The 14829-nt window shown below is 45.3% G+C and overlaps 1 protein-coding gene across 12 annotated transcripts in view; it reads left to right on the top strand.

Annotated features, from left to right (window-relative positions):
- Positions 1-14829, top strand: part of ARAP1 (ArfGAP with RhoGAP domain, ankyrin repeat and PH domain 1) — an 800765-nt gene that overhangs the window by 247125 nt on the left and 538811 nt on the right. For all 12 annotated transcript variants that reach the window (XM_078658604.1, XM_078658609.1, XM_078658605.1 and 9 more), the window contains exon 4: positions 3818-4676. In XM_078658604.1, the coding sequence (XP_078514730.1) occupies positions 3904-4676 (773 nt within the window). In that variant the 5' untranslated portion in view covers positions 3818-3903. The remainder of the gene's footprint in view (positions 1-3817; positions 4677-14829) is intronic.

Here is a 14829-nt window from a genome sequence, read left to right as displayed (position 1 = left end):
ACCCACCTATATACTGCGAGGAGGTGTGTGGTCTTGATGCCTAGTAGGCTTTCGTGATTCAACAGCAGTTTGGAATTGTCTGCGTAAGAGATTGCCAGGAACCCAAACTTCCTGACCAACTAGAGCATGAATGTATATGTTAAAAAGAAAGGCGGAGGGTTGAATTCTGAGGAACCCCATGTCGTACTGTTTCTTAGCAATGAAAGGGAAGTAGAAAGACTACTTGGTAACAACCTAGAAGGAAAATTCTAAGCAAGCTCAAGTCGGGCAAGTCAGACTGAGGTTTGCCAGACATTCAAAGAGAATGTTATGTTTCACAGAGTTAAAAGCAGCATGCGGCTAGTCAGGGAGCCCACATATTCCCTTGCGGCAACTAACCATTTCACTAGATAATGCGCTACACTTTTGTCCAGTGCTGGTGGAGAGTTGTGGGCCTGTAGGTGGACACATTAGTGGTCCAGATCTACTTTTTTTCAGGAGGGGATGTTAACTCACCTTTTAGAGAATGGATGACACCCCCTTGAAAGTATATGTTGATGGCTTCCTACATAAGATGTTAACGTCCAGATGCTGAGCTTTGCAGGATGGCCTTGGACAAGGATCCAGAAGGAAGTCTGAACAAAGGTAGCAGAATGCTTCGATAACCTTAGCTGAGGGGACCGCCATTAGACTGTACATCAACCAAAACTCTTGCTTGCATTTAGCTGGGGACGTTTTCAGAGAGTTGGGTTTAGCCAAGCTGATGTCTTCAAAGATGTTCGTGATCTTGTTAGAGAAGAAGGAAGCCATGCCACCGCACAGTTCTCGCGAGGGTTTGCGGGTCAGCTCACAACGGCCAGGTGAGGAGAAGGATCTAACTATTTTGAAAATATCATGCCCTTGCTAGTGCGACGTCTGTAGAAGTCCGGCAAAGAAACCAGCCTAGCGGCGTGAAACCATGCCTTATAAGCTGTAGTCTTATATCGCTCTGGCATCTGGGGACAGTTCCCCCTCCACGTTCTCGATCTGCCTGGTTCCCAAAAAGGTTTTCTGCCATTGTTTCCATTAGATGACATGAAATGTTTGGAAGCCTAGAGGAATGAGTTTCCTAAAAGGGTCCTAGTTTGTCATTCAGTTGATGCAAAGAAGCAAGCATTAGTTTCAGTTTGGAGGGAAAGTTCATGTGTTGTTATCAGGTCTCTTGAGGTTTTTGGTGAGTTTCACTTGGCCCATGGCATGTAAAGGGAAAGCTGCCATTCTAAATGAGCTTCAGACCAGTCAAGAATCATGATGTTTTGGGGGTGAAATAATTACCTCCTGGGTGTTTCCTTTCTTGTTTGTGTTGTGTGAGAGGAGTGATGTAGGAGGCAGATTTTCTTCACTGTTGCTGTGTTTGGGTTCTCAGCGATTCTCCCTAAAATGTAAAATGTTCCTAAGAAGATGTTGGTTCTGCAGTTAATGTTCATGGAGGCGATGAGCTCATCCGTGAAAAGGGAATGACTTTTCGGGGGCATGGTAGATGATGTGAAAGCAGGTAGTCTGATAGTCGTGGACATGAGTTTGAAGGAGACGACGGAGCGGTAATTGGCCAAGACACTACTACATCAGTCTTTGAGGTTAAAACCTAGGTATTTTCCTTTTGTATTGGGTCTGTCTTTGTTTAGTAATGAAATGCACTGAAACACTAGAATATCAAATGTAGGAGGAAATCCTGGGGACACCAATGTTTCAGTGATGAATAATAATTGAAGTATAGACTTTGTGTGCATGTACGGAGTGAGCATTTGGTGGCCTATGCTATGTTTGTCATAGCATTTTGGTGTAGATGTCAGGATGAATGAAGCAATCTGACTATGTTTTTGCAAATGTTGTTCTTTTGAAGGTTGAGTGTGGTTTGTATGGATCTCTTAGTAGTAGGAAGAAAGGGGGAGAGGCTCTGAGAATGACAGATAGCCTTTGAGTAAGAAAAGTGGATCCAGTTATTGACTATAGGGGAGATGTAACAGAGAGAGGGTAAATATTAGAATAGATCCGTATAGTGGATGTAGGTCTGCGTTGTAGCAGTGGACGCCGTACAGGCTGTAGTTGCAGGTGCGGGCGGAAATAACAATGCTGAGAAGAGCAAGTGCTACATTTCTTCCGGACATGGATGTCCGGATGGGATAGATGATGCTCGGTGGAGTTCTTTCAGATGGGTCTCCCAGGTGAAGCCACATGGTGCCTTTTCTGGCCTTTTGTCAATACAGGCTAATTGTTTCAAGGGACCTAATGATACTAGGCCAGTTTCTTCATAGTACTCGCGGTGTTTCTGGATAGCACTTGCTTTCGGTTATCACATTGCCGGAAAGTTCAGCATTGCCCCGAGCTGTTTATGTCACGTGCTCAGGTACATGGGCAGACCAGGATAGAGGTGCTCTTAGTTCAAATTTGTTACCGAGGAATTAGTAATAATCTTACTTTGGAACATGGCTGATGCACTTGATTCCCGGAGCGTAGACCGTGGTGGTGTGGGAGAGGGCAGCTGATGAGCACGGACCATGGGCAAAACATTGATTACATTGGTGTACACCTAGAATTCAGAGGCAGAAAGTTTGGACCAACGTCAGTGGGCTGGACCGGGCACTGACTTAGATAACGCTGGTACACACTGCAACGAGACCTGTGAGTTGTTAAAGAAAAGCAACCTGTACCCAGCGATGAACCAGATATGGCCCCAGTATGTCCATCAGACTTGTACAAGGCCTTTCTCTTTTATTTTGATGCTGGCGTTTGAAGGCCACAGGTGGAGCCATAAGGAGCTCCTTGTCTTATCACATGCCCCTTGTGGACATTTCACCGCACTTTCAGGTTTTCCTAGACAGCCAAAAACAGGGGGAATGATGAATGACCTTTGGTCCAGTACGCGCAGTGTTCTCTATATGTACTCGTAACTTGTGGAGACATGGGAAGTCTTAAGACTTCATGATTATGGCTGTACCACCATTAATACCAAGACTGGAGAGATAATTGGAGAGGACCAGTGCTGTAAATTGATACTGATGCAAAAAGAACAATTGATGGACAGAATGCTGCACAATGTCATACATTCACCCCAGTACAGAGATCTGGGCCTAAATCCATCATTTGTTTGGTCCCCACGCCATTCCAGATTGAGCCCAGCCATATGCAAATCAGCCATGACCCTGCGCCCAATGGGAACCGTCCACCCCGAACTGCCAGGTCGGGTCCTCCCTGGACTGGAAAACAAGTATCCTAGGACTGTTCTTGGGGTTTCACCCCTCATCAGCCAGGATAGCTTGAATCCAGAGGCATAGGGAGCACGGGACCCCCACGTCTGGGCATACCTGTCCCTTTCGGGTAACAAATGCAAAAAGAACAAAGAAATTGATAGTGAGGCACCTGAAATCAACATTAATAATATTCTAAAAGGATTGCAGATTAGAGATGGGGATTTCTAATGAATGTTCTTTTGATCCAAATCCCCCTTATACACTATTTGGAGAAATAATGTCATGAATCTAGGACACAAGAATAAATTACTACTTTCACATTAATGTTACAGAAGGTGGATAGGCATGTGAGGATGTGACAATTCATCCATGAGTGTTTTTCACTATCGGGATGTAATTTAAGTACCAGCTAAGTTGGTAATTGCCAAATTCTGCGACCTCTGATTGCTGAAGGCTTATTCATGCATGTAGATTCCATTCCACTTCCCCATCTTGCAGAGATGATCCACCATCCACCTTTCTGAAGAGTTGTAAATTATTTCAAATCTTTAACATGACAACTTGTGCAGATTCCTCTTTCACAACTTTGATTTTTTTTTTCCTTTTAGGTTCAAGCACCCGGCAAAGAGATGAACTGAAGCCCGCTGTCCTCTTGCAGCCCTGTCCTCTTTGTGGTCCCTTCCAAGATTTCACAATGATGGAAGGACCATCTCTGTCTGTCCATGACTGGCTGCAGAGCCTTCACTTGGAACAGTACAAGGATCTATTTGAGCAGAATGACTACCACTTCTTATCGGATTGCAAGCTTCTCAGTGATAAAGGTCTGGCCCAGATTGGAGTCTTTTTACCGGGCCATCGCAAACGCATCCTAACTGGGCTTGAAAAATACTTCTCTGAGGGCTTCACTGGTGACTGCTCTGAAGACAGTTTAATAACAAGGATGCAAGACCTTCCCAAGTGTGAACAAAGACCAGTCCCCATGCCAAGAACCCGGAAACCAGCAGCAAAAACTTTGCCGGAGAGTCAAGCTGTGGGAGCAGCCACAGATGTGCCTTGTGTGGCAACGGCGGATCAGATTCCGTTGCCAGTGCCATCAGGAAACCTCTTAAGACCTAATCAACAATGTCCGCCCATCCCACCCAGAGCAGGGTGTCGCCCTCCAATTAAATTTTCCTCAGGGGTATCCATAACCACTTCAGAGTTTACACCTTCTGCATTGCAGCCTCCCATAGAACCACGGACACCTGCACAGGTGAACCCCGCCAGTAACAATTCTGCCACTGCAGTGGTTAGAAATGGTAGTTCTGGGAGAGATGACTACACTGAGGAGACGCTCAAGTCGGCTGCTCCCCCTTTACCGGCAAAGCGCTCTGGGGATAAGAAAAAGCCGGCATCTGGACCGCCAATACCCAACCGCCAGCCTCTTTTACCTCCAAAAGTGGCGCTTCCCCCCCGAATACCAATGAGGTAAGTTCCAACTCTGAGCGAATTTTGACGAGTTATTAATTGCTGATTTATGTAAAACAAGTTTACAAATGCTGATATAGAATTTGCATTTTTTGTTTTATATTTGCAAGGTGCTCGTTGACATTTTGACGAAATGGAAATCTAAAGGCATGGTTCGGTTTATTTTAATTCTGATTGGGGAACAATAAAGTACCTTATCTAAAACCCTTTGTATTAGATTTGAAATATCACCTGATTTGTTTGAGGAGTTTCAAGATAGCAAACCTCTATAAAAGTGAATTTTCTTTAGTTCTAATGGTGACATTGTAGAGCATGAATAAAGTTAATTTCATAGATACCGCTTCCATGTGAAAGAAATGTCTGATAACACAACGTAATATTCATATCAGTAGTATAGATTTTGCATTTGTTATGCATTTCACTATAAATACGTAAATTGCTATAAAAGTTTCAGTGGGGTCTGATTGTATTGAATTTCTCAACAATACTGGACTTTGCTCTTGAGAGTGATGTGTTTCAGCCCCATGGGCTAAAAAACACCTCATGATTCAAGCCTATATTTCACACCCCCACCAGCCCCAGCCCCCCCAGCCGCTGTCGAAGGGTGAGGAACGCCTTAGGAAAATCAGTGGGATCATACAGTGCATGGAAAGACATGGGCCCTTCCTTTTTAAGAGTGGCCTCTTAGTGATTTTATCTTAATTTAACTTTTATTTCTTTACGTCTGTGGTAGTTCATGGACTGATGGTCCCTGCTCATCCTCCACTGTTGGGTTGTGGGCCCGGTCCTGCTGTTCGGTGGTTTGGGGGATAGGGGTTGATTAATGGGATTTCTGGTCTCGCTCTACACCGAAATCACAACCCTGCGCTTACAGAGATAGCTTGACTGACAGTGCAGGGCACATCCTATGGCCAATTGCTATACAAGTTATTGTAAGACTTGGTAAGTGTTACAGTAATAAACATGATGATTGGCCATGTGCTGAAACTCTATACTGTCCGGTGCAGTGTCAAAGTGACCTTGTGGCCTTAGGAGCAGAACACATGGCTTGCAAGACTTGCGTGCTGTTGAGTAGTGAGGTCCCCTGTTTCTGCAGTGGCCTAAGTGCTTTTCGCCCTTAAAAGCAAAGTAATTGCAAACTTGACTGGGTCTACCCTTTAGGCACCCTGTGTTAGGTTTAATATAGCCTTATAGCCCGCCGTAGCGGGCTATACCAACTATTAAAGGCCCGCTCCAGCATTAAAGACCCGAGCCGAAGGCGAGGGCTTTTAATAAGTGAGCGGGGTTTTAATAGCCGGTATAGCCCTGCTACAAAGGGCTATAAGGCTATTAGAACATTCTGCCACTAGAGGGCAGAATGTTCTAACAAATGAAACAAAGGCCTCTCGAAGCTCCGAGAGGCCTTTGTAAAACATTGGAATGTTGCTCTGCGGGACTTTACCGGCCCGTAGAAGCAGGAGCTCCCAACATTCCAATGTTCTAATAGTGATTATGGAACAGACTGGTCTGCGGACAGATCCGGCGAGGATAGGTAGATAAGATAAGAATTCCTTCAAGGTGTTTTTTTTTCTAGCAAGAGGAAGTAAAGGCACTTGGTTTGCTGTGTCAGCTAATCATAGGGTTAGGGTATTTAACACCTAAGAATTGCCCAGAGAGGGAGAAGTATTTGGAAAGAACTAACCCACATTTTACATTCAGTTCTGCTTAGGGACTTTGCAATTGAATGCTTTTGTTTACAAATAGGGCATTGTGCATATGAAAGAGACCATTATATGTTCAGATGGGGTTATATGGCAAAATACTGAGCACACAAGTATCGAAATACACAAATATCGAAAAGGGAAAGGTTTGGACTCCGAAGGGGTTACATGTAATATTTCCACTCTAATCTACACAAAAGAAGGGTAAGTGTTGGACTCCAAGAGGGATACATTTACTGTTTTCACTCTAGTCTAAGCAATAGTAGGGGAAGTGCTGGACTGTGGATAGGTTAGATTCACTATTTCCACTCCAGTCCAAACAAGAGCAGCAGGGAAGGTGAAGGCCGTTGAAGGAACTACAGATAACATTCTTCATCCTAATAATTTCCCACTAAGTATGTAAATACCAAATATCTATATAAATTACTTCATATTTTAAGTATGGAAACATAATATATATCTAATTGAAAAAAAATAAGATCCAAATAATCAAATTAAAACGTTATTAAAATAGAACAACTAAAATATAACTTACTTCCCTGCCTAAAAAAAAAAGTAAACACCTAAATATATGAATTCACATATTAAAGAAGACAATTATTTAAAAAATAAATAACACTATACTAACTATTAAATACAGTAACTAAAATATAATTTTTAAATAAAGTATTAGAACCATTTAAGACTCAATTAATAAATGTAAAACAAATTAATGTACATATGTTCAACATTATAGAAAATACATAAATAATTATCAATCGATTAATTGAAATCAATAAATGTTTTAATTTAGTAACTTTCCACCCTATTCCCTTATAAAACAAACAAGCCACTACTAAAATATCAATTACTTACAAAAATGCCAACATGCAAATATAAAATTTAAAATAAAAACTTTAAGTACAACCAACAAAAACCCCCCATAATTATGAAGTAATTACATAATTAACTGCCAATTAAAATTAAAACATTAATATAAAACGTTTTCAATTTTAATGAACGTTCCACCATATTCCCCTCTAAACTCAATAACCTGCTACTACTAATAAAATAATTTCCAAAAATTATGAAAATTAAATGTGTGTTCAAAATCAAATTTCAATACATAAAATATTGGTCAATAAAACAATCTTCAAAATTACTCAATAAAATAATTAATTTATAGAAATTAAACTAAATTAATTTAAATGTAATTTACTTCCAACCTATTCGCCTACAAATCCAACATTCAGCAGCTGCATTATAAATTACTAATTTACATTTTTTTAAGTAAACATTTTTAAATTTCAAACTTTACTTAAAAATATAACAATTACACTAGCTATACTAACGATTTAAAATTAAGATTTTAGCTAACATATTAAATTAATCTAACAACGATATTTTTGGCAACCATATTTAAGTAAACGATATTAAATAAAACAATATTACTTAAACCACTATTTCTTTCCCCAAAAAAATATCCTTCTCAACGATATTTTCTGACATTATATTTTTGTTTTAACAGTATTATTGACACGATTTTCAGGTATAATAATATTTACAACTTAATATATTGTGCCATCACCTTCAGATGGTAGATGAAATTTTTTTTAAAAAAAAAATAAAAAAAATGTAGATGAACTTTCAATTTATAAAGATAGCATGAATGAATACTTGCAGTTTGCCTCTGCAAAATATGCTTGACGTAAAAAATTCGCTGTTTTGACTTATGATGGAATAGTTTTAAAGCTCTATTCCAAAGCTTTTTGTTTTCTTATTGAACACTTTTACTACTTTGCTTATTATGAACTTTTAACCCAAAACAAATCTTACAAACAAATAGTTCAGGCATCAATGAGAGGTATCTAATTTTTTCAAAAGATTTGTCACAGGTTGAGTGCAATGTGCAGGGAATTGAGACTCCCAAATGGTCCCTGGCACTTCTGTGTCTGTTCTGCCGGCTGTAAGCGAAAAAGTCAGCTCGTCAGCAGTTTTGTGTGTATCTGATTTAGTTATTTAAAAATTGCTCTTGTTATGGTCCCCTTTTATTCCTTTTCTTTATCTTAGTTTGTTAGTTCCGCTTTCGGTTCATCCTTTTTTGGGAAAACATGTATTATATGGGTCTATTTGCTTTAATTGGATGAGATGTGGCAGCTCTGGTAGGAGCAGGGAGAGGTGTCATTCAGCATCTGTAGTGGCAGCAGTCAGTCTAAGAGGGACATTGCTATGGTTGAGAGTGGGGACAATGAGGGTGAGCGGGCACATGCATGGGTGCTTCATTGGCTATTTCTGGCTCCACCGGGGCCCGCTACGGAGCCCTCAGGGAGAAATGCCTGGGCCACAGGAGAAGGCGACTCTTGTAGACCCCTAGTTGAGGGCCATGCTAATAGTTATGGTGCTGGCAGGCCAGGCGCTGCACAACTAACCAGATGCAATGCTAATCTTGGGTGTAAAAGTATAGAGACCTGCCTGCCAGGTGACAAAGTAGAGGCTGAATCTGTTACCTACCGAGAATGTAACAGAAGTCAGTGAGTTGGCAGTGGCGATGAATCCCATGTGCCACTGGTACCTCAATGCCCACATCATGAGGAATGCTACCTGCTGAGGCTGCTGCCTCCACAGCATCACAGGAGGAGGGGAATGATGCTGTTGGAGGCATCTCATCTTCACAGATGTCACACAGTGCAAACATTACTACTGGTCCCAAAATTACCCTTCCAAAGTGGAAGACCACAGACGGTAGTAGCATTAGGTGTCAGTTTTAAATAGTTATGTTATGTGTGTGACACTCTTCAGCAGAAGGAGGCAATGTCACAGCAATAACATCCTTGGCATTTTGGCCCATCTTGCGTCAAGTGACAGTGGTTCTCCAATGGACCCATTCAGAAAAGATTTGTGTTAAGTCCAGTCCTTTCGGTGTATCTTTGAATTTACCAGCCAGGTAATAATCCATGTCTGTATATGTAGGCAGACATATATCACCTACACCTGCTACCGAGAAAAGGAGCACTGTGCAAAAAGTGGGGCTATTAGTATGAGTAAAGAGATTGGTAGAAGGAGATTGCTGCAAGAATTCAGACAGAAATGGGGAATTCTTTGGCTAGTGGCCATCAACCAGTGGTGTACATATGGTAAGTTGTCCACCGAAGAATTTAATATTGCTTGTCGCACATTGTGGGATGCTCAATTTTACAGCTTTGTGGGTGACACAGCACACTTTGAATGTGATATGCACTTATAGAGGGAGAAATTGAGGTGCTTTGGGCCACTGAGGTTCTTTGAGGGTTGGTGTTATTCTGTCAAACTGCCTTCTTTTGAGATAAGAAAGAGGCCGGGATTGGATGGCAGTTCTGAAGAATGTTTCAGGGAGAAAAGAATTCACTTTGCGAGCATGATGAATTGAAGTGGAATGGCTTGTGGCTTTTTGAGATTTGTTTCCCCCTGAAGTTGCGGGTGGGGTTGATGGCCTATTTTAAGAATCTTGAGCAGTCGACAACTTCAAGGGGTGAAGCTGTCATAGTTCATTGCTGAAAGCACATTTCTCTTGGTTGTTGGTGATGGGCAGGTATTCAGGTACTTGAGTTTCAAGAAGTTCTTAGAGCAACTTGCTCTGTTACCACTCCGCGGAGTTATGTCCTTTTGTAATGGGACATTCAGTAGAGCTGATTGTCGCCTGGATTCTGGAGGGCCTTCTTGTCATTATTGGCTAATAGAGCTTCCAGGGGTCCAGTAGGTAAATGTTTTAACATTTAACAATCAAACAGACACTAATGAAGGCGCCAATCAGGCAAATTTCCCTTAGGCTTAAAAGTGAAACACTCTAAAAATGAAGCCAGTTGACCATTTCAGTTGCCATGAGTCATAAAGACTAGATGATTCCTACACTCTAGGTATGCAAGCACGCAAGTGTGCTCAATAAGTGATTGTGGCAACCTTTCTGGTACCCACCCCCCATTTCACGGACCATTTTCTAAACGGGTATTACTCCGCCACCTTTTCTGTATGACTTCAAAGTTGTGCATTTTGTACATTTCCAGAGTTGGGATATTTGGACATACAATTACAAGGAATCTTGTTATCAAAGTAAAATATTGCAGCTTCATCGCAGACCCTACGCTGTGGAAGTATGACGAGGAAGCAGCCGAGGGCTTGGAAGATTGTGCGTAAGAGAGGACAGTATATCTGCTTCTTTTGGGCCCAATAAAGCCATTTTCCCTTGGCAAACACACAATTGTATCAGGATAGAGGTGCATCCCCATTGAGTGACATCCATAGAGTAATGCTGGCCTCATGCCCATTGCACTTGTCTCAGAAATGCAGCTGACTGAGTAGGAAGGATAATAGGCGTTTCTGTCTGTCACTCACTGCTCTTGGATAAGCATCTGGTAGAAACTAAATTCCTGTTTTTCATGTTAGTTAACAGTTTCTTTACATTCGTCTGGGAAGCATTCCACAGCTGTTGCTTTTTAACTGTACTACACTTGCCCATCAGGTCTCTTGAAGGTTAGATGTCCCCTTGAGGCTTATTGCTGCCTCATTTGGTATAAAATCATATGGTTGCTTCTTCGAAAGATGACCTCGCACAGGCAAGTCAAGTATTTCTTCTGGATCCCTCTAAGAACTGGGACCGCCAGTTCTCCGGGGGGTAGCATGGCTCGAGCAGGGAGGCAGCCAGGGGCTTACGTGTAAAGCAGCTACTTAACACACACATCCAATGAAACACACAGTGGCGCAATAATGGAGACCACACCAGTAGTTGTAGTTGAAAAATCAAGATCTTTTATATTGGCAATTCATTAGCATTTCAGATAAGCATTTCATGAATCATGTGCAGTTTGCATTTTCCTGTAAAGGGTTAAACATTTCAGATAAGCATTTCAGTAAGACATTTCATTAAAATAACAACCAGCTCATCTATGCAGTGAAACATTAACTAACCCCGCCTGTCGCATCAGACTCTTTGACAGGCAAAGGGGTAAATGTATAAACTTGGAGGATCCTACAAGAAGCGACAATAGTTATGCATCTAAGTAACACATCAAACCTCTTAGGGATGCTTTTCCTGGAAAGGAATAAAACATATCAGCAAGTACTCATCAGTTTAACAAAGAACTTCAAAGAACACAGCCTTTAGTCATTCGTGACAAGCCTTTCTTCTTGTGACTACGGGTCGGCTGCGACCCAAATCAGATCATCAGCATGTTATGGAAGTCCACCTCTGCAAGAAAATTCAGTACAGTGAAGTGGCTCTCCCTCTCATGAATAGGCATGTAAATACGGTACACGATGAATAATTCAGGCATGTAACTATGGTGCACGATGAGTAATTCAGGCTTGTAAATAGGCAGGCAAAACGATAAAATGAGGCACATTCAAAAGGGGGGCCAACAAGACCCAGTCACAGTTAACCCCGGGGGAGGGGCGACCTCGGGCCTCACTCGGCCTACCGCCCTCCTCCCCAGGGGGTTACCTCACTTCTTCGGCCCTCCGAGGCCCTTGCGGAGACGCTGGTTCTGGCAGAGGGGAGGGGGGTTCGTTCCTCCCAGGGCCTCCCTCGTCCCGGCACGGGGTAGGGGCGGCCTCGGGGCACCCGCGCCGGGGCCGTGGCAAGGCCGATATGTGGGGCTGAAGGGAGGGGGCACTCAGGCTCCACGGCCCCATCCACGTTATTGACGGGCCTTCTCAGGGCCCACCGGCAAGGCTCCGGGCCAGGGCCGCTGCAGATTGTGGCCGGGGAGGCTCCAGCCAACTGCGTGGCCCGCCCCGTGGGCGCGTCTGCCTGGACCAATGGCAGCGCGGCGCCCGGGGGCGGGGCAGAGGAGCCCCCTGGTCACGTGATCGGGGACAGCTTAGCTTCGGGCCTACCGCGGCCCAGCGCGATGAAGAACGGCGGCCCCCTCCTCACATACGGGGGCCGCCGAGGGGGGTAATTGACGCTGGCGTGGGTCGCCACACACCGACCGGGCAGCCTCACCTCAGGGGCGTCGCTGGGGCAGCGCGAATGCCGTGATGGTCGCCGGACCTCAACAGCGCCTCAGATGGCTTCACACAGCTCCGGGCTGGGGCGGTGAGTGGGGATCTGAACAGCACCTCGTCAGGCACCACAGCGCTACTCGTGAGGGGGGGGGGTAAATCAGTCAGCTCAGGAGAGCGCTTGGGGGCCACTGCAGCAGAAGGAGTTCTCAGGTGAAAAGCGCCTCAGAGTCACAGCGCTTGGCAGGAGGGCAGATTACAGTGCTCTGCAAGTTAGTCAGCCAGGACTGCAGGCAGGATGGGGGTAAATTGTAGCGCTTGCCACACAGTTCAGTCAGGGGGAGACAGGTAGGCCCAGCTGTGGGCAGGGGATGCGCAGGGCAGCTCAATCCGGTACCTGGTCCTAGGAAGTAGGTTTCTTGGCACTTGGATGGTTCTGCGCCCTTAGTTGCTTGTTTCTTGAAGTTGCAGAAAAGGGGGGGGGGTGATGAGTTGAAGGCTTGATGAATTTCTCCTCAGTCACTGCAGATGGGCCCTGGGGTTCCCTACCACTGGGCCAGATCAGGGGGCTAGCTTTGGACACCTCACCCAGCTTAAGAGGCAGTACCTTAATCCTGTCACTCCCAGTAGCATAGGTTCCTCACTAGGCTCTCCCGCCTAAAACTCCTGCGTGGGTTCCCCAGGTCAGTGATGCCCCAACTGACTAGAAAAAGCCCCCTCCCTTGCTTATATATGCCCAGGTCAGGTGACCACTCTCTAAGGCGGGAAAAGTCAGGTCCGCCTTCCTTCTGGAAGGTTCCAGGAGCTTCCCCACTCTAACTATGGACAGGGGCTGGGTGGCTGGTGTTGCAACAATGTATGGGGACCCAGCCTGCTCCTGGCAACTAGGGTGCTACACTAAAAAGACCACGCTGCAGTAGCAGGGGCCAGTGGCAGCCATGTTGAAAGTAGAGAGCACCTGCACCCTAACACAGATTAGCTATGAAAAGGTGCCCGAAGACCTAAGGGCCAGCAAAAAGTAGGTGGGAAAAATGAGGCAAGGGCAAAAAATCACAGGGAAAGACCACCCTAGGGCTGACAGGTCTAACATGCGTCCCCCCCAGCTGAAAGTGGGGAGAGCTACCCAACCTCTAGGGAGTTCTCGTCACTAAGGAGGAGAAACCGGGAGAGACCGTCAGCATTGGCGTGGTCAGCTCCGGGCCGATGTTCCACCCTAAAGTCCATCCCCTGTAGGGAAATGGACCACCTTAGCAACTTGGGGTTTTCGCCTCTCATTTGCATGAGCCAGCGAAGGGGTCGGTGGTCGGTTTGAACCAAGAAGTGAGAGCCAAAGAGGTATGGCCTCAACTTCTTCAAAGCTCAGACCACAGCGAAGGCTTCTCGCTCGATGGTACTCCATCGCTGTTCCCGAGGAAGGAGTCTTCGGGAGATGAAGGCTACAGGTTGGTCTTGACCATCATCGTTGAGTTGCGACAGCACGGCCCCTACGCCATGCTCTGAGGCATCTGTCTGCACGATGAAGTATTTTTGGAAGTCCGGAGTGGCCAGCACCGGAGCGGTGCACATCGCGCGCTTCAGTGTTTCAAATGCCTCCTGGCAAGCAGCTGTCCAGATGACCTGACGTGGCTGCTTTTTGGACGTCAACTCGGTCAAGGGGGCCACAATGGTACCATACCCCTTGACGAATCTGCGGTAATAGCCAGTGAGGCCGAGGAAAGCTCGGACCTCAGTCTGCGTTTTGGGGGGCTCCCAGGCCATGATGGTCTCAATATTGGCCTGGAGGGGTTGCACCTTACCTCCGCCCACCAAGTGTCCCAGGTACACGACAGAGCCCTGTCCAATCTGGCACTTGCTAGCTTTGATGGTCAAGCCAGCCCGTTGTAACGCCCGCAGCACCTCCTGGAGATGCTGCAGATGGTCCTCCCAGGTGCTACTGAAGGCAGCTATGTCATCCAGGTAAGCTGCTGAGAAGGACTCCAGGCCAGACAATACCTGGTTCACCAACCGCTGGAAGGTGGCCGGAGCATTCTTGAGCCCGAAGGGCATCACTCGAAATTGGAAGTGGCCCTCGGGGGTGGAGATCGCTGTCTTCTCCTTTGCTCCATCGGCCATGGCAATCTGCCAGTACCCCGATGTTAAGTCGATGGTGCTGAGGTACTTGGCTTCTCCCAGCCGGTCAATCAGCTCGTCTGCCCGTGGTATCGGGTGAGCATCTGTCTTGGTGACAGAATTCAACCCCCGATAATCCACACAGAACCGAAGTTCTGGTGTGGTGCCCGGTGTAGCTGCTTTCGGCACCAGCACGACCGGACTAGCCCACGGGCTGCTGGAGGGTTCAATCACTCCCAGCTCCAGCATCTTGGTCACCTCACCCTGGATGCTGTTCTTTACTTTATCGGACAGCCGGTAAGACTTGTTTTTCACTGGCGGACTGTCCCCTGTGTCCACATCATGGGTACACAGATGGGTAATTCCAGGCTTGAGGGAGAACAACGAGG

Source organism: Lissotriton helveticus, chromosome 8 (genome assembly GCF_964261635.1).
Source record: "Lissotriton helveticus chromosome 8, aLisHel1.1, whole genome shotgun sequence".
Lineage (NCBI taxonomy): Eukaryota > Metazoa > Chordata > Amphibia > Caudata > Salamandridae > Lissotriton > Lissotriton helveticus.
This window is presented reverse-complemented; position numbering and strand designations above follow the sequence as displayed.